This window comes from Chanos chanos, chromosome 14, assembly GCF_902362185.1.
Source record: "Chanos chanos chromosome 14, fChaCha1.1, whole genome shotgun sequence".
NCBI classification, from domain to species: Eukaryota; Metazoa; Chordata; class Actinopteri; order Gonorynchiformes; family Chanidae; genus Chanos; species Chanos chanos.
Window position 1 is genome coordinate 9,850,957 of NC_044508.1, and position 26,478 is coordinate 9,877,434.

The 26,478-nt window shown below is 39.9% G+C and overlaps 2 protein-coding genes across 3 annotated transcripts; both read right to left on the reverse strand.

The window, feature by feature from the left end:
- Nucleotides 1–440: 440 nt before the first annotated feature.
- On the reverse strand, nt 441–20,653 carry cert1a (ceramide transporter 1a). Of its 2 annotated transcripts, XM_030791414.1 has the most exons (17): nt 20,561–20,653; nt 19,897–20,031; nt 17,609–17,725; nt 12,212–12,319; nt 11,201–11,339; nt 10,970–11,050; nt 10,366–10,523; nt 7,778–7,870; nt 7,530–7,616; nt 6,940–7,032; nt 6,501–6,578; nt 4,989–5,084; nt 3,731–3,863; nt 3,485–3,555; nt 3,037–3,165; nt 1,555–1,684; nt 441–568 (listed from the first exon to the last, which is right to left on the reverse strand). In XM_030791414.1, exons 1-17 carry the CDS (start codon nt 20,651–20,653, stop codon nt 441–443), a joined length of 1,869 nt encoding a protein of 622 aa, XP_030647274.1. The 2 variants fall into 2 exon arrangements, with proteins under 2 accessions (XP_030647274.1, XP_030647275.1); XM_030791415.1 differs by lacking the exon at nt 6,501–6,578.
- An 852-nt stretch (nt 20,654–21,505) lies between these two features.
- arsk (arylsulfatase family, member K) lies at nt 21,506–25,997 on the reverse strand. The gene is made up of 8 exons (XM_030791638.1): nt 25,714–25,997; nt 25,465–25,594; nt 24,960–25,119; nt 24,326–24,608; nt 23,683–23,854; nt 23,001–23,225; nt 22,700–22,915; nt 21,506–22,302 (listed from the first exon to the last, which is right to left on the reverse strand). The coding sequence occupies exons 1-8, from the start codon at nt 25,831–25,833 to the stop codon at nt 22,028–22,030; spliced, it is 1,581 nt and encodes a 526-aa protein (XP_030647498.1). The 5' UTR covers nt 25,834–25,997; the 3' UTR covers nt 21,506–22,027.
- Between the last annotated feature and the right edge of the window lie 481 nt (nt 25,998–26,478).

Below are 26,478 nucleotides of genomic sequence, written 5' to 3' on the forward strand. Positions count from 1 at the left end.
TAATCATCTGCTTCCCTACTCTTCCATTCAACTGGCTATGAGCCCAACATATCTCCAACAGAGTGTCTATCGAGGTTTTCAAGGACACCTAATGACAGATATGGCCAATTCTGGGAGGCATTTTTGGTTTTGGCACATTGAATGGTGGGACTTTCAGGTAGTATCGCTTGCAGGAGTGCTTCTGTACTCCAGATTTGAACGATGTACTCCCTCCGCCGGATGTGTTTGAGTAGAGGTCTGTGAACGGCTAGGAAGAAAATAAGGGACGTAAGAGGAATCTCTTTTCTTGTTTAAGTTAAAATATTGGTTTTTCCTCTCTCTTCCTCCAACAGACTGGAAAAACCACTGGAAAACCCGCTGCTAATCTCAAAGTTCCTTTAAATTTTCAGGCTGTGAAAATACAAATAGGGTCAAGTGTAATCTGAGAGGTACCTTTTCATTTAGAATAGGATCGGATTCCCACTGGTCTTCTCTTGAACATAGGACGTGAAACGCCTCAGAAATTTTGGATACTCCCTTCTGGCCACAGTCCGCAGGACAGAGGCAGGTGCCCAGCCTCCTGGGTTGACTAAACATGAAATATATAGTAAACATAGCTACAAGAAGCAATTACTGGGGTCCAATCAAAACAACAGCAAGCTAAACATCAGCATATGTAATCTGTGCACCTGCTGCCATTACAATCAAGTCTCGGATATAACAGCTCATATACAGCAAAAGATGCCACTTCACCGAGACAAAACTGTTTCTTCAGCCATAGAAGTCCATACACAGCAAGTAAATGAATGTGCTAAAATATCGAATATCTTTTATCATTATCTTGGAGTACTGATCTTAAATTTAGATTGTAGCTGAGAACAGATGAGAACCATATTTTTAAACCTAATCTGTGAAAACTGGTGGAATATTGACCATCGCGACGATGTCACATTTCAAGCATTTGTGCACTTGTAAACAAACAAGGTTTAGTACTAAAGAAAATAACTAACAGGTATGTCATTTGAGATCTAGATCAGCTCTGAGACCTATCAGGAACATGTCAACCAAATTTCAACCAAAGTCAAGCAACTCATCATTTAGGATCACCCACAGTTTTTTATAACAGTGACGACCAATGCTCATGACTGACACATGATAAGTTTAGTTGGCTTCGCTACTATGGCTTAATTAAATTCCTGATTCAAATGATCATAATTATCACTGGATCACCGACTACCACAACTCAAAGTTCTGACACTTTGATACAGTAATGTTCAACAATTCAATATCAGCGAAATGCTAGGTTCAGCATGAGAAAATTATGTGCATGTATAGTGTTTTTATAGGATGTTGTCCTTCCCTATATGCACCAAATGAAGCTCTTTAAATTGACAGGAAGCGTAATCAGTTTTCCTCAAAATTCAAATGGATTCATATCATGAAAAGAAGGCATACATCAAAAGGACATACACCGACAATAAATATACAACACCTTTGATCACATTCAAATGTATGCCATAAACAGTGTTAGCAGCGCGGCATTGTTAGGCATACTAAAACAGCTCTGACACTCACCATTGGCCACATATGTAATTTTACAGAGGATGTTGTCTCTGCTGATCTCCTTATCACCCTCTGGTGGGCTGACCATGGTCTGACAGATCATTGCCACATTGATTTTGGCACGGATGCATCTGTTTGAGATCTGGAAAAAAAAGAGAATTAAGTCATAAAACAGATCAATATAAAACAAATTCCATCTGCTAATTCCCACTCTGAGCACATTTATAGTTCTCCGAGGAATAACTATGTAACTAATCATTATCCAGTTGATGGAACCACAAGTGTTTGTTTTTCATGATAACTGTTTGTATGATTTTACTGGGAAAGAGGCTAAAAAAACCCCCCCAAAAAACCAACAACAACAAAAAACTTTTTTTGGGTTACTTCAGGAAACGGTATCTCACCAAATGAGGATGTAATATTTTGAACAGCAGGCTGACCTATCACCCAAAAGGAGTCTGAAACTCTCCACAGTTGTCTTTGAGCTCCAGACTCAAACAGGGTGTTTTGTCATACACCGCTGTTCTCGCCTCACTAACATCATTGAGGAACTGTTTTTTTTGGAACACAGTACTTCAAACTTGATGTATAATGGTGAAAACTAAATTTGGCCCTAAATGTGGAGCAACAAGCCTTGGTTTTATCCAAACTGCCACCTGGTACTTTTCTACATGAAACTTGTTATTTAGCAAGGTTTCTTTCCCCATAGTTTGTCTTAGCACAAGCAGATGTTCCCAGTGCAAACATGGAAGGCAGTAAGCACTTCACAGTGTTGCAACAAAAGCTATGAATCATCATTTACTGGTGACTCTAGTCCTGTGTTTCTCTTTGTAGAGTAATACTGCATACGCAGCTACCTGAGTAATGTTTCCCATGACACTGTATGCATTATATAACTTTAGACGCCTTCAGATATGTTCCGTGATTATGTAGCATTCCATAAAGCAGCTATCTTACAGAGCAAAACTCTCATGTATGTGAGTCAGCTAATGAATTTATGGAGGTGGTCAGTTTACACCTTCATGGGGGCGTTATTGCAACACCTTGGAGATACTGTTACAATACCTAATTGTATTACCCAATACAATACATTCAAATTTACAAACTGTAAAAGTACATTTCGTCAAGCTGCATTATCAGGAACAAACCACGTGATTCTGACACAATTGGATGCCTTAATTTAGGGCAAGGAAAAATATGGAGCAATAAACCTGTTATTATTCATTAAAGACAATATGCAAAATGACCTCCATCAAGGACAAGATGCAGTAAATAGTCATAGGCATCAAAGGCGAAGTGGTTTTATTACTATAATACAGGGGAACTCATTTGCATGCGTTTTATTTTGTTCGTTTGACTGACGCAGTTTATTGTTTAATGGTAACATGATATGAAGATACAATTTCAACTGTTGGACACTAATGTGGCACAGGAGAGATTCATAGGTAAGATGTACGAAGTGTAACATTTAAGCAAAGTATTCTACTCACGTACCGGGTAATTGTCATGATCCACTGAAAAGTTGCACACAAGCCATGTATCTGGATAATTCTCATTGGTGGAGACGATTTTACGAATCGCTGATACATAAAGAACATCCCTCTGAGAGGCGGGCCATACCCTCTGTGGAGGGAATCAAAAGTCAGACAACAAAATGAGACTGAGCACTAGCAGATAAGTCATAATTAACTCAGAAAGAGTGAATCACATCCAAATGCAAATATAACTGTGATATTGAAAAGAACATAAGTGAAACCATGGCTTCAGTAAAAACGTGAGTGTCTATACACACAGCCTCATCTCAAATACAACAAGCACAAACAGTTTCTACACTATTTTCACACTGCATTTGAAAGCCATGCTACACCAAAGCAACAGGCTGTGGTCTGCGGGTTTATACAATGGGTGACATTGCACTGAGAAAACACCAGGAATACTATACCTTTTGTGTCTGGTAGACAATAACTGCATTGTCAGATAATGTCTCCACCACATTAAAGCTCTCGACTGTCGCTAAGAGAGAGAGGACAAGGAAGTGTTAATTTGAAGGGTAACGTAAGGATGGTGATGATAACTATTCTGAAGTGGATCTGGAATGCTGCTGCTGCTGCTGCTGATGATGATGATGATGATGGTGATGACTGTGAAAAGTGTGGGGGAAAAAACAGACAAAAAGAGAAAGACTCACTCTCCCAGTCACTGCGAAAGGTTGTGTCCCAGAAATAGTGACAGACTTCGTGGCCAGTAACGCCTTTGACTGCATGTGTGGCTTTGAGGGGGTCCAGCACAACACCATTCTCTTCCACTTCTCTCCGGTAAACCTAAACACATATGTGCAAACATTAAGTACCTATACACCCATATGGAAAATACAAAGAACGTCCACTTGCCTGCCTAAAAGACAGACCTTACATAACGCTAATGCTTGAGCTTCTTGTATGTTAATCAGTTCAGTTACATAAGAGCAGCCTCCTGTTGCGGTAACCAGCAAAACCAGTTCAGTGTCAATGCCAGATTGAAAAAAAAAAAATCTGAGTAAGAAATCCCTTGAATGCTACACATTGAGTCAGTAAGTGGTGGATACAACAAGGCAAACATATTATACAGTTCAGTAAAGCACTTGTATAATATATAGCAAGTATAAAACCCCAGAAAAAGAAACGGATCAAATGCTAAGCTGTAAGCAGAGGATATATGTGGTTCTCGCTGAGGTATGACATGAAAAATGCATTAAAATATTGGTAGTGAAGTTCAAAGGTGAATTTCTAATTGGAGCATTATAAAAATCAAGTGCTAAGTGACAAAATATGAACTGATTTTAAATGAACACCTGTAAGCTTTCAACAACATACTTTTGAAAAGCAGAAAGGCTATAATGCAAAGTCTTGACTGATGGTGCCCTCTAGTGGCCAACATAAGAATTATAGCAACTGAAGCTACAGGCTACAATTTGAGAAGACAGCATGGGCAATTCACAGAGAGAGGATTTGTGAACACGCATTACACCAATTGTTTAAAATTACATATGAAATATTTTATGTCACTACTGTGACGGCTTCTCCATAAAATAAACTCCTTTGTCTTCTCCGTTAGCTGTGTATATCACTCAATTTTTTTTTTTCATGGCACATTTTTAATTTTATTGGTGTTTAATAAGTGACACAAGGGTGCTTCTCTGCTGAAACATTTCTACTGAACAGTATGAGCCTAGTTCAAATGATCTGACAGCAATCTTAAAAATTACTTTTCAAAATGAGACAAAAATAAACCTGACTAATAAAGAAACTAAATTAACTATATGTCCTTAACAAGCCCCAAGTGGTCATGATAAAAAAAAAAACTCTTGAAGTGGAAAAAAACAGGTTAAAACCTAAATGGATTATACTAGGTCAAATTGAACAGAGCATAATGTAAAACCAAACTGCTGTTGAACTGGTCTACATCACCTTCATTTCTCCCTCCTCAACCAGCAGCTGCCAGTTGGCATCTCCACCCACATCCTGCAGGGAGTAGGTCATGTGATTGTTAACCAGCTCCTCCACCTGTGGAGCATCCAATAGGAACAAACATCAGTGAATGCTTTAAGGAAGTCCTGAGGTTGGGTTTGGTTTCTCATTACCACAGGCATCTAAAGACAGGAAAAGAATCTTCAATCAAGAACAAAAATACTGCTAACAAAAAAATGATTAACTCATGAGGACAATGGTGAAAAATGAGGAAAAAGATCATTCTATTGTTGCTTTCATCTTTTCAGTAACAGCCTTGCCAACGGAGTCATAATAAGTGTAACTTGTTGAATGGAGGGTGAAATGAAAATCAAGTCACATGTTGGACTGGAAGAAGAAGAAGTTGCCTTTATATACTGATATGGGAACGGATGCACAAATCGTAACCTTAACCGTGATAGGAGAAATGACAAAACTGATATCAGATCAGTGTAAAAAGGAAACTTTTAAAAAGTTCCATATACAATTTGAACAGCTAAGTATTAGAATTAGTACCACACTCAGATATGGTTAAAACTGGAACTAAAAAGATAGGATGCCATGAGTTTTTAGCTTATGGAAAAAATACATAAAAAAAACTGTTGCATCACATAAGCTGAATAAAATCCAACTAGGTCATTTTTAATGGCACAGCATCTTTAGTACATGAGATGACCATCACAGCCATGGTCCTAAAAACTGAAAGGTGCTGTGTAAATGTATCACTGAACCACTGAGGTGAAAGGATGTCTGTAAGGTTTCTGTAAAAGTATGTTAATGTCATTTACAATAATGTGACCAGTGTTACAGCCATTTTCGAAAAGACATTTCTTCATGAAAACAAGGCCCACATTCCTGCCTTTTATCAAGATGTTTTCTCATAAACTGAATATGTAATTAATGTAACACGCTAATGTAACCTAACAGCCACATGGAAAAAGAAACTTTGACAGTCTCCTTCAGCTCCTGGCAGCTAAACTGCTCCCCCAACTACTGACAAACTGAGACCTCATTTTGACAGATTCTACTTTATCACCAAAGTTCAAATGCTCTGTAAGAGTCTTGGGAAACTGAAGTAATTTTACATGTTTGTTCTGCTCGAGTTCACGTACTGCTGTCTGTGTTCTATAGATGTGTATTACACTTTTGATTAGGAAATTTGGACTTTCGTACGTTTGTAGTCGGAGCAGACACATGAAAAGGGTGAGGATAAGGTTAGTGGTTAAGAAAAAAAGACTATCAACCATGTTGAATCAAAAAGAGCAGTGGAGATTGTGAATAGCATTTGGAGCAAAGAGGGGAAACACAAAGACAGTTTGAGTCATTGGAGGAAATGCACAGTACACTAATATCATTAATACTAGTTTACAACACTAAAACATTTTCTTAAAAGCAGTGTCCAACTTCTGAAGTTGTGGACAAGTGAAGATTAGTTAAATGAGAACCAGGTGAAGCTCAGTGCTCATACAATACCTGAGCGCTGAATCTGTGAACATCGTCTGAAGCACTGACAAGGTCAAGAGAAGACAAGGAAGAAGTGTGACTATGGAGCTAACCAGAGAAAGACAGAGAGAGAAAGAGGGAGAGAGAGAGAGACAGAGGGAGGAAAAGGAGAGTAAAAACACCCCGGCCGGAGACAAAGCAAAGGCCTTCCACCGAACGCCAAATCAGCAAAAAAGAAGACAGAAGTGGCATCTACATCTTAAAGTTACACTAAAATCCATTTCAGCAGTGAATGACCGGTAAAAGACTACAGTACAGACATATATTGCAGCATAATGCACTTTCATGTCAATGCAAGCTAGACCCATCCCCGCCCCAAAGCAATCTGGAGTATTTCACCAGAAAACATTCCGAACGGATCACTGAACTGCCTCTGTGTTGTAATATACTCTGGCTAACATGCTGGTACCTTGATGGAGTATCTGTGTGTGCTGACTGATGAGAAGTTGTCTCCAGGAGTCACTGGTATTGTTCGGGTTGTCCTGCATTTCTCTGACTGTGACTGGAGCACCACAGAACCCATTAGTAATTAAAAACCAGGTAATTAATGCATCAGAAAATTTAACGAACACACATGACGCTTCTGAACCTGCATTATAATAAAGAATTTATTAATTAATATAATACATCAGAAAGTTACAGGAGCAGAGAAATATGAGTTAAAGAGCTGTTAAACTTGCACTCTAACACAATTTAATTAAAGAAATCCTTTCTAGATATGCATAAAACTGTCCAGTGATCATTTAACATAGTTGTTTTAGGTCATTGTTTTTAGATGCAGAAAGGTGGCATCGCATGAATCAAAGTACAGGCCCACAGCGGTGAACTGAATGACCCTGTAAACTCAACACTTGGGCAACGTTTATGTTGAGGTAAATGTTAAGATAAAAGACTTAGAGTGTTAGGGCTATGATTTGACAGGTCTAGAATTTTCTTCAGAAAAAGAATGAATAATTATTGGTGTTCAATTACATCAGGCAGGATAGAGTAAACTGATACCTGCTCCTCGATCCTGTCTTGTTTGTCCAGAGCTGCTTCAACAGCATCAAAGAATTCATCCTCATTGATAAGGCTGTTTGGTCCTTCCTTTGAAATCAGAAAATTTCAGAAAATAAAAAAACACTAATTCAAACTCCTATCTAACAATTCCATAATATAATTTCAAACACAAATACAAAACAGCACCGGGATAAAACTCACAACTACAGTTATAACAACATGCCAATCTGATTTAATGGATTACAGACCTCGTAATCTGGTCCTCCGTAGTGTGACTTCTTCTTCAGTTCACAAAGGGCAGACTTGTAGGCCTCCTCAGCCCTTCGCCTCCTCTCCATTTCCTGTGGAAAAATAACGCAGAAATGAATACGCAGTTTTGAAATCCATTACCTTTAATATCTGAGGATACGCAGGAAAAACAAAGAAAAAAAGGGCTTTGTAATAAGAGCTCCAATCTAAAATTCCACTGACATAGATGACTGTGAACGTGACAGACGGCTCAAAAGAACCTATAACTGAAACAGAAACAAACGAAAGGACAAGACCTTTCTAAAAAAAAAACACGTTCTGTCACCTAGTCTCGTGCTTTGGGTAAAGTCAGCACAGACTTTCACAGTAAACGTGGTGACAAATAACACCTTAATGGCTCTAAGCCATTCTAACCCTCTGCTCTCAGGATTCCGCTGAAGAACACTTTGGGTCTGACAATGCATTGGCGTGGTTTGTTTTAATATCATTTACTTAGTGAACTGTCTGGTCTAACAGGGATACTGACTTTCCTTAAAAACTATGCTACAAAAGTGCTCCACAACAACCAATATAAAAATATCAGTGAAATAATTTGTGAAGAATTGTTTGAACACAAAACTGACAAATACTGTGTTCAGCTTCATTGGGTCGACTGACAATATCATTTTCAGTTTGACAAGTTTAAATGACACTAATTATGGGTGCTAAGTTACAGGAGGGAACATAATTCCACTCAGCGTCTGTTAAGACGCCTTAACAGTGACAAACAGCACAGCAGATCAACAAATGATATCAGTCCATCTGCCTGCATAAGCAGCCAAACCAAGACGTAAATGCAAGACAAAAGACAAGACTCATTCAAGACTCAAACTTCAACATTTTTTAAATAGATGTACACATAGCAAAACCACACAAAAAAAAGCAGAGCAAAGAAGGTACTGAAGTAAATACTTTCCAAATACAAAATAATATACGTTTTGACTAGCTAAAGCTGCTTAAAAAAACACCACTAACCAAAGTTAATATATGAAGAATAGCCAAGAATACAAATAGTACACAGGTGCCATTGAGCCAAAACGACTTCAGCCAGTGTTTGAAATGACTTCATTAAACCTACAGCATAGAAGCGGCTCCTAGTAGAAAGCGGTATCCAGAGCTGCTTCTCCAGCTGTAGCGCTTCAATCACCCAATACAGGCTAGTATTCCACGGGGCAACACTGTATGAAGTAGACATCTTCTCAACCTTGAAGACACGCTTACATATACCCTCAACTTTAAATAGCCACCCTCTGTAGGCTTCTATTCCTTAGCGTTGACTTAGAAACGTCTGTCTCCTTGGATCCAGGACATCTACTCTTTTGCCCTTTTCAGAATGCGCTCATTCCTACCGGTCTGATAGAACTGGAGTAGCTGCTTCCTGTCTTGTGAGCTTTCTGGGTGTCACTTCAAATAAGGACAAACAGGTTTGGCAAGTCCCACTGGAGCAAACTTTAAAATAAGTGGAGTGTGGCCATCTTCAGTGAAGCAATTTGTCTTTCAACCTGACACAGGCTTTCATTATATCAGAACAGCTTATCTAAATCATTAGGAAGCAATGCAAATATAAACTTGTATGAAACTACGGTGAATAGAAAGTCATGTTTTCTAGCATTTCAGTGTGTTGATGAATTCTTTATGCATGACCTGCTGAGAAACCTTGAGGAACAAATCATTTATCAAAGGGGTGCTTACTCCAAAGTTTGACCCTCAAATATAACTTGGTTGAATTTGGATTAGCAATTACACCAGGGTGTAAATGTCTGGGATGACTACCATGATATGTACAAGGGATCCTCTGAGCAATACCGAGGATGTCCCTATATTAACATCTACACGAAGAGGTCTGCTCTTGATTGGTTTTCCATACGCCTGTGAAAGTGTTACAAGTGCATCATAGCATCTTACAGAGCGAGTGAGGAATCTGTCTTGGAATGTTACCTTCAAATGTCCTGGAGTTCCTAGAGAGCTCATGCCACACATAACTATTTTCATCGTTGGAATCTAACCGAGCCAAATCAGGAGTATATGTAGGTTTTTTCATTAAAGAAAATAAATAAATAGCTAAATATAAATACAAAAAAAAGAATTTATTAAAACGTGACTGAAAACAAGCTGTCTCATGGTTTTTGATAACTATATGGAAATCCATCAAATTACGCATGGACAACAGCCAGCATGCTCACTTCCTCATCTAAGCCAAAACCTGAAAAATAAAAACAATGCTGCCTACATTTTTTGGATTACTGTAATAGGATGCTTTAATTCTGTCTTGTCACACATCTGAATGGTAATCAGGTAATTACCCTATCCAGCAATCCAAAGGAGCTGCACAGAAGAAAACACCGTCTCTAGAATGTCAAATTCCAAGCCAACTTATCAGAAGTGTGTCTTATCTGCCATTACCTCTCTTTCAAGATTGAAATAAGAGATGGAGAGAGAAAAAAGGAGAGCAAAATCAACTGGCGGAAGAAAAACGTAGCCAAATTTCAGCTGACAGTGAAAATGACTGGACTCCGAGGTTCCAGGCGACTTTTTTGGGTGAACGTACCTTGTCTAGGCGTTTCTGCCACGTCTCCTCCCGCTTAACCATGAGCTCTATACAGTGAGACAGCGTGGACAGGACCCCTGCCGTGGTGGCCTTAAAAGTGATGGCCTCTCCTTTGAAATCAATGCCGTTTAGCTCTTTAGAGTTGGACAGTGGGAACACTGAGGGGGGAGAGGATGCAGCGTGTAAAAAACAAAGTCAGATTCAGGGTAAAATAACTGAAACAGAAATGTGACATCTGTTGAATTTCTAGCAAAAAAAACCCCCCAAAAAAAACCCCCAAAAAATAAGAGCACTGAGTTTGAAACCCTAGAGAAATCCTTATTTCAGTGAATTACAGTGAAGTATAACCTAAATCTCACCAAAGTGCATGAAAATTATACTAGTGAATTCTGATGACTGACACAGAGTGTTTCTCCTGAGGATGATGAAACTTCAAACTCACTCCTGCAATTATGGCTTTACTGCTGCCAAGTTACATTTACATACAATGGTCAGTTACACTGTAGGGATGCATACAGAAGACTTCACACTATGAGTAACTGAAAAAGGACCAAAGGCGACTACTTTCAAATGAAGACAAACACATTTAAACAGGCATGCTCACGCTTCTCCTTGCTGCCGTTACTGCTGAGTAGGTAATCTCCGTCTGGTCGGGATGAGGTAAAGTCCTCCACATCGTCATCCACTGTGTAAAAATAACAGATAAGCACAAATTCGGTTTCTCTCTCGTGCAAAGCTTTTGTACCATTCTAACGTGTCACCACGATTAATGTAATAAGGCTTCTTCAGAACATTATTTAAAGCTGAATGTTTTTCACCGCTCCATGATTATTACCTCTGTCTCTCTGGAACTCGTCTCTGCAGTCTCCGTCTGCGCAGGTGTCAAAGTACCTCTGCAAAGTGTCCACCTGTCTGCACAGAATATCCCGGAAGGTTTCCATCTCTGCCAGCTTCTCCCTGAGCCTGTGCCCTTTCTGTTCCAAACGCCAGTATTATCGTTCATGATAACGTTCTGATTTACAGCAACACAAACCATTTCTTTATGTCTTAAACCACATCGCAAACTCTTCCCTTAAGCAGAATTGTACCCATTTCTCTCTAAATGTTTTATTCTTGTTTATCGTACAGTATAGGACATAATGCTGGCCAACGATGTTTACTTAGCCCATTTAGCCCTGTTGCTTGGAACCATGTGATTTCCAATGCAAATAAAACGGCAGGTTACAATTTACACAAGGGGCGAGGGCAATATTTTATAATACACGGTACAAACCTGCCGTGGAGCCATTCAAAAATCGCATGGCATTTCAAATTTCATATTGCTTTGCTTGTGACCACATATAAATACTTGCAGATGATAACATAACATTTCTCGCTCTGCAACTTAGGCTCTATTTTTACGCACCGACAGCTTTACTTCTTTTTGACTGCTGTATTTTTATGATAAATCTTCATATCAACATCTCAGGAAAACAAAGCTCTAAAAGGTGTATACGATAGTGGGGCTACAAAGGGCAGCAGTGTGCAAACAGGGACTTCATCAAAGTAGCATTACACAGGTGCATCAATAATCTCTGCACATACTGTAAGCAAGTGTAAACAACATATTTCTGTGATTACTCGTTGGGCTTACTTATTGTGATCAGAGGGATTTCCGCATTAAACACCTTGTTTAGTGGTTACTGAGAAAGATAAATGAAACAAAACAAAACAAAACACAAAAAGCCCAGTCCGTGGCCGTGAGACAGGTTATGCATGTGCTGTTACTGTTGACACAAGCTAATGTCTTCGCCAACAAGCTCATTTAGCAGCAGTAACTGAAAGCAAGCGAGGTGATGTCTCTTGCCTTAAAGGACGAGGTGGAGGTGGTGGAGAAGCCGCTGGTGGTGGATGTAACAGACACCATGGAGCCATGGCGGCGGAGACCGTTCTCTGAACTGTAGCCTGATTCAGTCTGTACAAAACAAGCAGAGAAGATCGGGATTAGGGGGAGCCTTTGGTTCTGTATTCCTTTATAAAAATAAAAAAAAAAAAACAGAATCACGCGCTGCCCTAAAAACAACGGTCCGTCCTTGTGTGACCTTCAGTCCATTCAAAATGCACAATGATTTTGACAGGGGAGCTTAAATTATTACTGCCAAAGGAGAACATCACAGTGTGACATTCCTCTTTTCCTTTATATCCGTCCTCTCTTCATTTTAGCTAATCGCTTAGTTCTTTCTAATAAAAGCTTATTATACCGACATCATTTAACCATCACAAACGAATATTTTCCACATGATCTGAGAACACCATATCTCTCACGACAAGCCCAATATCCTTTACCGTAATCACCTCATATTTATCAAAAGTATGATTCAATCAAACGCATTCAATGTGCTTGCTGTATTATACCATCTCATTAGCAATGGGGGCATTGCCAATGTTGATTTCACGCCGTTTTGGGATCTCAAATGAATTGTGTGCCATGCTTGTCACTCATACGTCATCATCTGAAAGCTGTCAGATGTTCCTCATTCCTTGCCTACGCTGAATTGTTATCAGAAAGCAGCATCACATTCTTCAGATGAAAGAGATCATTTGAAGGTGCGAGGTGACCCGGTTGAGCTCCTCAGAGCTATCGAGAAATACAACAGAAAATAAATTCCTCTCCAACTGTTTGCGCATCCACTCAACGAACGCACGCCGACTAATGCTCTCACACACGCGTACGCATTTACTTATGCGTAGGAAGTCCTCAAACGAAGTGTTTGTCAAACGAACGAACGACACTGTCAAGAACAGCAAACAAAATCTCACACAGCGCATTCATTATTGTTTGAGAGTATACTAAACAAAAACTGAAACAAGACTTTTTGTCAGTACTTCAGCTTTTATGAGGATTTCATGAATGCCAGTAGCAGGCTGTCCAACATTCCAACATCAGGGAATAACTGCCTTTGACGGCAAAGTCAGAATAAGTCCTGATCCAATGGACTAAAAGCAAAACAGTCACAGTAGCTACATTCAAAGTTTACACCCTATCATTAATTACTACCTGTCTTGAATTTTGTACAGTCCATTCAATCAAGATGTTTCTAGGAAAAATAAAAACAGATACTATTTTAATATTTGCTTTGTACTGTACCTCAACATTAAATTTCTGTCCTGTCGAACAGATTCATTTTATTGTTCAGACTAACACTGCACTGAAACTCCATTAAGACTTTAGTTAAGTTTGGCACAAAAAGACTGTTTCTGCAGGCCTTGGCTGGGCAAACCCAACCTGTTCTCTATCCCAGTAATATGCATACAGCTGAGACTGCCGTCAAGACACTGTTTCGTGTTTCAGTAGTGGTAAATGAGGGACGATGTTAGCAAATACACTAACCTGAAGAAATTCACTGGACAAACTCTAAACGGCATATATTCAATGAAACCATTTAGCAATATTTGGAAGAAAGCAAGCAAATATTACTGTATTAGCACTTTAGCTTGCCTGAACTATAAGAGCAGCCAAATGGAAATATGTGATGGATTGAAACAGTTACAGGATCCCAGCGAGTGAGGAGTCAATGAACGACTGTAAATGAGTGAGTATGTGGCTGTGTGAGTGAGTGAGTGCAAAAGTGAGTGAAGCTGATGGATACATGGGTAGGGTGAGTGTGTGACAAAGTGACTCAGTGAGTTCTAGAGTAAGCGAGTAAATAAGCGAGACACTAAACGAGTGAAACAGTGAACGCAAATAAGTGTTTGCATGAGTCCAGAAGTGAACGTGTGAATGAGTGAACAAGTGAGTGAGTGAGTGAGTGAGTGACTAAACGAACGAACGACGAGTTTAAGGAAGCATGCTAACGAGCCAAGCCCACCATCTGCCTGCTCCAGCAGCCAAAGCAGAACAGGTTACTGCTGCAGTCTTGACTTGTTGAACGGAGCATGGCGTCCTAACATCCCCCAAAAACACTCCAGATACTCTTAATTCTCTCCCTTTTTCCAAGTGCTCACTGAAGACTCCTCACTGGCATGTTGAAACCCAGTTACTTCTGGAAGAGGGAATAAAAAACCTGGCTGTCAGGAGCCCCCTGAGAATCGCAGAATGACTATCAGGCAATAAAAAGAAATGGAGAAATGAAGCAGTGGAAGCAGCAGATTCAGGCATGGATTCCTACAGCGCTACTGAACCTCATGGGCGGGTCAGCATGAGGAGTCAAGCCAGAGAGAGAGAGAGAGAGAGAGAGAGAGACGGACAGAGAGAGGGAGAGGGGTGGGGAGACATGGAGAGACATGGAGAGGAGAGGAGAGAGGGAGAGATGGGAGGGGCACAGAAATGTTCCAGTGAACCTTGCAAGAACTAGAAACTCCCCCCCCTGCAGCATACACACATACACACACACACACACACACACACACAAACACACACTCATGCACACACTCCCTAAGACCTGGTTACTGCTATCTGCTTCACTGAGCATGCATCCCTTAAGTACTGACGAGTGATGTGTGCATGTGAATGGCTTCCATCCATCTCAGTAGCTGTGAGTGTGTAGGGCGTGTCCTCTTCTCTTTCATTCTCTTCCATCTTCAAGTGGGTCAATTAAGCGGTTTTTACAGATTGCATCAAAAAAAAAAAAAAAAAAAAGAGGGTTCACCATCAGTGCCGACCACTCCCCTATGTCTTGATGGGGGGGATATCTGTGCACAACGTGTAAGCAGCGTGTATGCATTCGGAGCACATGCTGATGCATTATTCATCTAACACGTTGATTTTGCTAGTCCCATCTGATCCAACCACCCTCGCCCACATGCGTGCTTCTGTGCTGCGACAAACGCCCAGCCATAAACAACACTGACCCGAGTGTCATAACCATCCACTTCACTGTGGACCGTTTTTTTTTTTTTGAAGAGCACCGCTTAGCATCATTTTATCTGAAAGCCATTTCATCCAAAATCAAGAGCCTGTCTGTAATAACAGGGACATGCAGGTCAGCTCATTCGTATCAGTTAGAAAGAAAGGAAAAATGAAAAATCAACAGATAGAGGGAGAATCGAAAGAGAGAGGGTCTAAGTGCTGATAAAGATAAAAAGAGAGGAGGAGGAGGATAAAGGGGACAAGAAGCAATAACAGTGATTATGTCATGTTTCGGGAATTTCTTTCGGTAAAAGCCCACTTCTCGTCATTCTGTGGAGCCTTAGCTCCTAAAATTGGAGGGGCCCTTTTCCAGAAACACTTTTAGGAGAACACTTGCGTTAAATGTAACTCAACTCTAAGCCAGATATCCAGTCAATACTGATGTGCTGAGTCATCAAATTCAGTCATCAGATCTGCAAATAGAAGGACTAAGGCACTAGACCCATGGGAAGAGCAAACTGTTTCTGAAACAGATAGTGGGGAACAGCTCAGTCCAAACAGACTGCAGCTGATATATCCATGTAAGAATGTGCTGTGTTTGTGAGTCACCTTTGAGAGTGAAACTGAATGAAGGTGTTCTCTGTAATTACTGAGTGACACTGAGCCGCTAATTTGACACTTGCAGCTAATTTAAAAATGCTTGCTCTTGAAGCATTGGTAGAAATGTGTCCACCACTTTTGCTTCCACTTCCAAATATTCACTGCAACTAGACTGGAGCGTGTGAGGAACTCTGGGAAATGTATTCCAAAGGAACTACCGAGGAGACCAAGGACAAAAAAAGTACGTGCATCTAAACGATACAGAAGAAGCAACTGTGATTTGTGTGATTTAGATATAAGTAAAGCCGAACCACAGCAGTAAACACAGGCAAACAGTTATACTCAACACTGCAGATATAGCAAAAAATGACCAAGAACCAATTTAATTATAAATCACAGAATACGGGATTGATCACTAATTTCATGGATGCTATTAAACTCTATACATCAATCCAACTGTCATGATTATTTTTATTCTTCTTATTTATTATACATGGATAATGTACATAAGTCTTAAGATTGTTCTCAAATTAGTTTTGTTAAACACCAAGTTGTCAAAGAAACTGGACCAAGTAATTAATGTTTATAAATTGATCAGCAAACTGTTCCACCCTTAAATCATCTGGAATTCCTAAGGGTTCTCACTCTGAACAATGCTGTCGATAAAAATTCAATGCATTGCCTACAAGTACTGTCGGAAAATACCACAGTGACACTCAGGAAGAAACTGCAAGTCCACTTTACATCAGCAGATGGTAGTGCTCACCCACTTTCAAAATACACCATTTGGCTTGGATTTCAGGCAACACTGGTCTGGAGCCAAACCTTTTTTTTTTTTTTAACCCATAGCATAAGAATACACTACAGAATAATCAAAACATTCTGCTCATTTGGAGTATCTTCCTTCTTTCTAAAGAGATATCCCAATCTTTTCCCAGTGCTCAGAGAAGAACTAAGAGTTAATAACTGTTATGAAAAGAAAAACATTCTCTACTTCTAAAGAAACCATTTTTTTATCCAGGCACTTGATCATGAAACTGCATCTGTGTTTTACTCCAACCAAAAACAATAAGCAGGTCAGAAGATTATCAGGGTCATTCTTGTATCTGTAATGTCAGCATTTGGCAATTTCTTTTGTGGCCTTGCAAACCATAAAACACACACACACACACACACACACACACACACACTCTGTTTGCTGAATTCCCCATCCACACCAGCTGTGGACCAAACCCATGACTCAAACTCCAATTCCAGAGATTCACAGTTTTCCCTGAGTGACTGGGATTATGAGCCCAGCCCATTTTCAGAGCCACAATCTTACTCGCAGTTCAACTAAAAGGAACAGTATAAGGTTACAGGAAAGACGTCACCGTGGATCAGAGAAGACAAATAATGCACTGTCTTTAATAAGTTCCATGTTTAACCCAGAGTCTGAGAGTAGTCTCATACCAGAGTCTCTTTCCCTTTCAAGAAACAACACCAAATGCACATTCCACTGCGTACTGACTCAAACAGGGGGGCACAAAGGAAAAATAAAGAACATGGAATCCTCTCTGACCGCTATATCTGCAAAGGAATTATTACTGTATATAAATATAAATTAGAAGCAAACTGAACTTCTTTAATCAAATACTAGAGCTGTTGCCAAACAGCGAGGATAGATATCTGATTGCACTGTTTCTATTTATTTTTTAGAGAACGTAAGCATTACTCCAAATAATTTTCTGCTAATTTGAAACTTTCCCATTCTAGAAAAGAGCAGAGAGAGAGAGAAAAAAAAAAACATATGTCCTCTGATTCGGGGTGTATTACCTTGTGATCTTCGATAGCTTTGATCCATTGATCCCTGTGTTCTGGATTTTCGGCCCGCAAGTACCAGATACTGTCATTCACGCAAATGTCAAAACGGCATTCGTCAAACTCGTGAGGCTATAGGGAAAGACACACACACACACACACACACACACACACACACAGAGAAGATCTATCACATTTGTACATATTTTTCAACAATCAGAGGATAATAGGTTAAGTTAGATTATAGATAACTAGTTGAGAAGTTACTCATCGGCACATTAGCCATAAGAAATCCTTACCTATTCATTCTCTAATACAAAATGTATTTTCATTCATTCTCCAATCAATAGGCAATATAGTTCATTCTACTCTGGAACAGAGGAATGTTTCATGCATTCCTCTGAAAGGTCTCCTTAAACCATTCTTGACCTAAACCTGAGAAATTCCAGAAGGGGCACGATCTGAAAACAGATTGTGGTTCAAAGAGTCACATGATTTCCTTGCTCCACATATCTGCATACAACATAGTTAGGAGGAGCAACATAGTTTTAAGGGGCAGACATATTCTGGAGGAGCAGAAGGTCAAAGTTGGTTTTTAATAAGCATTGAATATACACTGCTTTTTAGAACCTTGTCCTGTACTATCAAATAGCTGCCTCAATTTCAGCATATTTAACTTTATTAAATATGTGCAAAATAAAATATTTTCAAATTACTTTCACTAGAACACTTTAAAAAAATTCTGCAAAACAAAAACTTGGTTTACTTTATTTAAAGCGTATTATATTGGATCCCAAATGGCCCACATGAGAAAATAGTCAAAATACTCATGAGAGTCCCAGATACTTATGAATTCCAAATCTGAGCAAATAACTTGCACAGGAAGGCAAGTAGTGTTAAGATCAAACATACTTGCACAAATATACAACATATTTCCTTAAGTTTATTTTATTTGGATTCAACCTCTCCAAATTAAACAAATAGCTGTGTGTCTATAACGCCAGAGGAGATGGAATGAGGAGGTGTAAGTTTCGGATTGTGAGGGGAAAAGTTTGGGTGATGTAGTATAAAGCCTGACATTGGTCTAATCTGTCTGATGCCTTTTTGTTTTATATGCAGAGTAATCCAATGAGATGTCAATTTCTTACTCCCTTTTCCATGGTTTCTGTGGCAAAATGAACATTCAGGATGGAAATACAACATTAACTTTCAACTGCAATGTCCAAACCAAAGTAACCCCACACTAAGCGGCCCAATCAAATGTAAAACAGTAAAGCAAAATTTGTTCCTCATTACATACTGCAAACGACCGAGTCTTTAACTGCAACCGTGCTAACTGCTACCAGGAAAGCTAGACAGAAACCTTGTGCTTCTATACCCATTTCCGCATACTGCAAGCAGTGCATTGTTGACACAGCCACCTCCAGGTAGAGACAGAAAACTTTACCTGTTCGAACTAGACTTCCTAAACCACGCCCTTCTCCTCTTACTGACACATTTTCACACGAGCTGGATACTCAGGAAGAACAACTGAGAGTAGAGAGAAGACTGCTGACACCTCTTTTTCACTGCTTTTGACATGTAGATTTTCTGGTTCAGTGTTTCCCAACCGTGCTCCTGGGCGGCCGCAGCCAAACACTTTAATCCCTTCCCTGCTTTAGCAAACCCAGTTAAACTAAGGAAGCACAAGATAGTTACCTTTTGGCTGGAATCAGGTGTGTTAGAGCAGAGAGAGTCATATATTGTGTGTACACCAGAGTGGGATTAGGAGAAACTGAAAATAATTGTGTTTATCAGCTTTAACAAAATAAAGTTAGAGGTAACTTCTCTTCATGACAGCATGTTAAGCACAGAAAGCTAGCTGGTAGACACTGTGAGCTTACAAGATAAAAGACAATCTTTTTCATAAGTAGCAACATAGTAATTATAACAAATCAAAAGTGAATCTTGACCCTTGCATCTTTTCATTGCAACAGCTGCTTAGCATTGTAAAGCAACATAACGCACTTAGAAAAGAGTGCTATTCATCCCCTTATGGCCTGAATTACATAGGTCCCTTACTATCAGGCTATGAGAGAGAGAGCCTGGACAACACACCTGACAGGGGAACGTGACATGCAGCCTCTCAGGTGTGGCACAGCAGGGAGGCTAGATGTGTTGGGAGTTACCACTGTACAGTAAGACTGAACCTTAACCAGGTGTAGCATTCAGGGGTCAAGGTGAACTGATAGAGAGATATGAAAAATCTGGCACGTGATCAAATGACTGAGCTGAGGCAAGCTACCTCACTACCACATTCTCACCGTGATAACAGCCTTTTTGAGACAGAGCGATCCTCTGCAGCCATACTCTCGCTCGTCCTCCGATTTGTAGTAGCTCAAGGAGTTGTTGCTCAACACTACCAAGCGGTCCTGCCATCCGTGAATATAGTTGGTCCACTACAAACATGCATGCATAAACACATTATATACACCGTCATACACAGCAGGATACAGAGCCTATAGGACAAAACAAAATCCTAGTTTATGCCGTCCCTGAATTAATCTGTTTTAAACATGTAAGACTGTAAATATTTGCCTTACTTTTGTGTTATAGCCATAAGTATTTTATTGGTGCTACCTGACTGCCACAGACTGACGGAAGAAAACGCAAAAGCAGGTTATGCAAAGAGAGTAGGCAAAACAATTAGTTGAAGCAAAGAGTGAATTTCAGGAGATGACACCGCTCTATCATCTTATTTACTGAAGTATTTTTTACAGCGACAAAGTGCTATGGCACATTGTTGCGCGCAGAAGTCAAATTGGCAGCCAGTTATTATTACAATATTACTATATTATCAAACGCATTACATCCAGTTTTAAATTTTGCTGTAGACTTATATAACAAGAAAACCAAAGTCTTGGCATCCGCTTTGTCTATATTATGAAATGACGTTAGATGTATGTTACGAGTTCGGATTCACCTTACCTTACTGAGCGTACCAGTCGACTCGTCAGACTGTCCTAACTCGGGTTCCACATCCTCGTCAGAGCTTGATGAATTCCAACTCTGATCCGACATGTAGTCTAAGAAATTGTCTCAAATTGAGAACAGCAACACTTTTGACAGAGAGCGAATTATCCGATTTCGGTGCTAAACGGCTTGCAAATTCAGTGTACGGTATGCAATTGTTTTTAAACAGATGGACCTAGGGAACAACCTGAAGGAAACAAACATCACTTGCCAACTATAGTTAGTTCCCGTAATCAAACTGAACATAAGAACGACGATACAGCAGGAAAAAGCCAACCTTTAGATTCCCGGATTTAATAATTCAACCAGATTTGCAAAAGCGACGTGCAGTTTTATGTCGACCAGCGCTTGAGTTTACATGTCAGAATTCATCTCTCCTCGTAGACTTCAGGGTCTGCCAAGTCTTTGCGTCACCGCAAACCAAGTGCGAACCAAAACAACGATTCTTATAACAGATGTAGTAAGTTACTTGTTACTGCTCTATGCGTACATTACCAATCCCTGTATATATATTCCTTATCGTATTTTATGTTCAACAAGATGAGGACTTTGTAGTCGCCTATCAGGCCATGAAGAAGACAAAGTTCAGGTATTGCTTTTATTACTCCCTCTGTCGGTTGCGCGAGGTGTAACTTACAGTGTCTACGGTTTTAACCATGTGAGGTGTGTTTTCTGTTAACATTTATTTCAAGTTTCTAAAATAACATTCATACATGTCAAAAATGTAGTGAAAATTTAATTACAGAAAGAAAAATGACTGACAATAAGGTTTCCCTGAATATCAGAACACTGTTTTCAGGTGTGCATCTTTCAGTTCAGTTTTATTTTTGTATCTTATTTTTTAACAATTGTCATAATGGTCACAAGGGTGCTTCACTGGATCTCAGAAGTGAGACCTCTGATAAGTAAGGCTAGTGCAATAACACAGAGAACAAAGTTACAAAACTGGACTTAATAGTATTAAAAAGTATTAAACTTCACTGAAACAGGGTAATGTCTGTTTCTGTCCTTGACCTCTTTTTTAAATCAAAGCTTTCGAGAACAATGTAAATATTATTTTTTCTTCAGCATGAACTTCCACAAGCAGCAGCTGTTAGAGATGAAGCAGCTTGAAATATCAGACTTGACAACACTTCTGCATTTTGTGGTCAGACCCTGTCGAGTATAATGATGTTTACCGGTCACTTCAGGGTGAAATCAATTCTCTGCCAAACCTGTTTTCAAAGCCACATTGGTTTCAAACATCCAATTACCTTTAGTAACACTTCCATCATGAAACTTCTGGTACTTTACATTGGTTAAAATGTTCAGTGTGTATGGGGCCTGCGTCGTGGCAACACAAATCTAAATTCAGACTACAATATGAATTTGCTCCCTGATAGCAAAACTAAGGTTGTTCGCAAGGTGTCCACGTCAGGATCATCATCCCAGACCCGACAGCCACTTGTCAATGGTTCTCAGGTTGTGTTCCTCATCTTTCTGCCAGTCTATGTGCCAGCGCAAGTTGCGGATCACCTCCGTGTAGTTTTCCCCCAGACTGTTGCGCCAAGCCAGAAACTGCTGCCTGTTGTACAGATGTACAGCCTGGGAAACGTCGGGGTAGTCTACTACTGAGCGCAGCTGTGTGTCCAAGAGCTGACAAACATCGGGGAAATGTGAGGCCACGTTTTTGAGCTCCGCCCCATCCTTAGACATGTCTGAGTGGATGAGAAGGCTGATGTCACACAGGAGCAGCGATTCAAGCAGAGTGTGTTTGTGATACCGGTTATAATGTAGATGGATGAGTTACAATGGCAGTTGCTTAAAAATCCCTGACGATACCTTGGCCAAGTTACTCAGTTAAACATTTTTGTGAAAAAAAATGTACTATTAATTTATTAAATGTTTATAAAATGTTAGAGGGTCTCATAAACATCAGTAAATTGTTTATAGTTGTAATTAGCAATTAGAACACGTGATCATCTTTTTTTGTTTTGAACCTTGTTCTCTGTTGACCTTGTTTGCGCCTCATTAACCTTTGAATGTACGTCATCTCCTTAGAGGATATTCTTCACAACTCCTGATCACAAACAATTTTGTTTACAGTTTGCTCACCGAATAGTTGAGGAGCGACAGTCTTGCCGTCAGCATAGGTGACGTACTTCCACTGGCCCATCCTCAGCATGTAAGTGGAGGCGTTTGCGTTGCAGCCGTGGTATTCGCTGAGAATCCAGTCAGGACGTTGTTTACTTGTCTGATTACCAGTCTGAGACACTAGAGGTACCAGTGAGTGGCCACTGAGGCCTCCTGGTGTTGGCACATTTGCTAGATCTGAGGAAAAATGTACGATTCATTAGAACATTTCACCTCAGTGTAAAAATGAGAATGTCCAGCAGTGTGCCAGTCAAACTCTTACCAAGCAGCGTGGGAAATATATCCACCAGTGAGACAAGCTGGCTCAGCTGGAGGCCAGACTTTACCCCTGGTCCCATCATTAGCAAAGGAACATGAGAGCTCCCCTCAAACATGGACATTTTATAGAACTGTCGATGTTCCATAGCCAGCTCCCCGTGATCGGAGGTGTAGAGCACCACCGTGCTGTCTAATAATCCTGTGCCCCTTAGTGCAGAAATCACTTCACCTGTGGCAGAATGAAATGGTACATACTGAGGAAAATATATACATGGCCAGATAATTCAGTTCTGAGAGCAACACGCACGTCAGAATCTGGTATATCATGTCTGGCATCTTTTACCATCTTGTGGGGATAACTATATGCAGTTTTCAAAGGTACTGGCGAAAATAGCAGACAGATCTTTCATGACACTGTCAGTCAATGTTTCAAAACTTCAACTGTCCCTTTTTGGACCTATTGATCTCAACCAAGCAATTTTTACCAGATACTGAGAATTACACTCAATACACCTTCACACTAGGGTTCATTTTATCTACTACAGAAAGAATTCATACCGACCCTGCTATCAATGACGCACATAAAGAGATTATTTGAAGCGACCCACATAATGTAACTAAACACCACATTGAACATTGCGTGGCATGATCAGATAAAATTTGTGTGTGTATGTCTGTCTACATACCCAGCATGCTGTCTGACTCAGCACACATAGCATAGTAAAAAGCCCGTATATTTCTTATCTCTTCCTCTGTGAAGCTGTCACTGCAGTTTTTGGTGAAGGTGGAGTAGTAATCTACAGGGTGCATTTCTGAAAAAGGCAACCACTTAGGCAGGGAGATTTGTCCGTAAGAAACCTGCGTCGAGTAAAAAGAGGAAATCAGCGACATGGCGATTATGAAACAATCAAATTATATGGTTGTCTGTCGCATGTGGCATGATTCATGAGGAAAGTTTACAAATTTAGTTATAATTTTTCCTTAGATTTTTTTAAAAGGAAGCACAAGAGCAACACTGTAACCATTTCACAAATGCAAACACTGGTACAACTTCACATTTGAATTAGAACTAACAAAGGAGATACTTGACGAAAACGAGATTTATGGGGATATCAATTCCCTCAATGTCTAATTCTCATTCTCTTTCCATGTTCTCTGACGACATATTCACTGAACCTTTAGTTAAAAAAAAAAACAACACATTGATTTGAACTGTATGTTGAGTGGGTGGAGTTCGTGCCTAAACACTAATCATTTACTCGATAAACCCTTCCCAGCTTGGGGAGTTCCAACATCTAAAACAGCTTAAGCTCTTGAGAGGAAACGTGCCTTTTTGAGCCAATAAGGGGAAGTGCGGAAGACGGAACCTCCTGCGTTGGGTCCAAGAGATTCGGCGACATAGGGGTGTGGAAGGTTAAGGCCCAAGTAGAGAGCGAAAGGCTGAGATAGAGATACAGCACTACGGCGTATCCATCGAACGGCGTGGTCAGTCGTGTTCCAGTCTTTGGTCATAACCCTCACAGTGGACGTGTTGCCAACCAGGTCCGTCATTGGACGACCCTCTTGTCTCAACAGGAACGGCACGTCTCTGGTCCACGCCTCCACACGATTACTGGATAGTCGGAATTGTATGGCGTGAAGCACATGTTTAATAATCGTAACAAAACATTCTCGTTTTGTGAATGTTTTAATACTCAGCAAACATGAATAACATTCAAACAAACAACTGGAATACCAGAACGTGTGGGTAAATATTAGAATATCTGGATAAAATTCATACAATACTCATACAGAAAAGAGAAAAAAGTACAGCCTAAGCAAATGGGTTATTCAGTAGATATGAGATAATCCTCAAAGCCCCGTTATAAACACTTTTAAGAACAATTGTGGGATAACAGTCACCATTTCCTGCTGACCTGAAAAATAGTTCAAACAACTCCATTTATTTATAATTTATTCTAACCTGAGAGTGTGCCCTCCTGATGTGTAGTCCAGTTTCCCCATGCTCTGGGTGTAATATCCATTCTTTCTCAGATAATCCATCCATGTGGTAGCATTACCATCAAGACATTTGTTATTATTCCAGGCTTGAGTCAAATGCACAAACTGACCACTCCACATTGCTGAAATCACACATTCACACAAGATTAGAAATAAACAAAATATGAAATATCCGAGCTGCACAGTTGAGGAATCAGATCGTCAGTGTGTGTGAAGTCAGGTAATGTCATGTAAGGTCATGACGAACAGCAAACAGGAAAACAGACACTTCAAATAAAGCTTGCCATTATAACATGTCTTCACTGGTTACAACCACGTATAACCTTTTTGGAGTGTAACCAGCTAATAAATCCGTAATATCCAAGAACACTTCAGCGGCCTATGATTAATAATGCATATTCAACACATTCAAGTTTTCAGTGAAGTGCTATAAATAAAAAGTTAGTTAGAACTGCACCGTACTATACCTGCTCTCGATGGACAGCAGATAGGAGAGTTCGTGTAGGCATTATGAAAAACAGCACCCATCTCCCTCATGTAATTTATAAAGGGTAACTGAACAACCTCACTCCCCGGTGCAAACGTTAATCTCCCGTCCTTGAGAGAGAGAGAGAGATTGAGAGAGAGAGAGAGATTTTATGCAGGAACAGTTGCAAAGTCATCTAACTTAGGTAAACAGAACAGAATTCGGTCTAAAAGTAATTTCGGGTACTTACAAATGCATCAGACATCACTATTAAAATGTTGGGTTTGACATTTGATATTCGGTTCGGATACACACATTGCACTGTCGTTTCAGATACGACTACGAAAACGGTTAGATATAACCTAATCATCCTTACAAAAAATACAAAATCCACTTAAAAGATAAAGTCAGGACAACATCATAAACACGATCAGTGTTCTACACGGCAGGCTGCAGATTATCTAACAAATTTAGCAAAAGTATAGCGAACTACTTATCCTTGGAATAAATGATTGTCTCTGTGCAATAATACTGTCAACTGCACGAATGGATTATCCTAAGCATTAGAGTTCGGCTGATGTTTGACAGTAGTTTAATATTAAAAGCATTTCCTTTTTTTCAGCATTCATGTGACGACAGAACTTCCTTCTTTCGTGCGTCAGATTTGGGATGTTTGAAAATGGCGCGGGGCTGCCAGGTTTAGCGCTGTCAACAGCCTAGCCTAGCCTAGCGTAGCATAGTATGAAGAGGAGGCGAGAAAGGGTTACAAAATAAGAGATATACAGGTAATATGTGCCTCATAGTTTTTATGTTATTTTAGCGACTGGAATGTTTGGTTAGTATGTTCTGGTTATTGTGTCGATAACTTGCGAAGATATGTTAGCTGGCCTACTGATAAGTTCTACTGAATAAAGCTATAAGCAGTCATCTTGAGGTAAGTGACAAGTTTGACGTTTTCCATTTAAACGAATCGTTCGCTTGATCTTCATTCAGTTGTCAGGGGGCTGATAACGAA

Coding starts and splice junctions, on each gene's coding strand:
- cert1a (XM_030791414.1), bottom strand. CDS start 20,653: ATGTCGGATCAGAGTTGGAATTCATCAAGCTCTGACGAGGATGTGGAA. Junction 11,340..12,211: donor CCTCCACCTCGTCCTTTAAG/GCAAGAGACATC, acceptor CGTTTGGAACAG/AAAGGGCACAGGCTCAGGGA. Junction 7,033..7,529: donor AAGACAGGATCGAGGAGCAG/GTATCAGTTTAC, acceptor GTGGTGCTCCAG/TCACAGTCAGAGAAATGCAG.
- arsk (XM_030791638.1), bottom strand. CDS start 25,833: ATGATTAGGTTATATCTAACCGTTTTCGTAGTCGTATCTGAAACGACA. Junction 24,609..24,959: donor TCAGGAGGGCACACTCTCAG/GTTAGAATAAAT, acceptor CCGACTATCCAG/TAATCGTGTGGAGGCGTGGA. Junction 22,916..23,000: donor TATATTTCCCACGCTGCTTG/GTAAGAGTTTGA, acceptor ATTTTTCCTCAG/ATCTAGCAAATGTGCCAACA.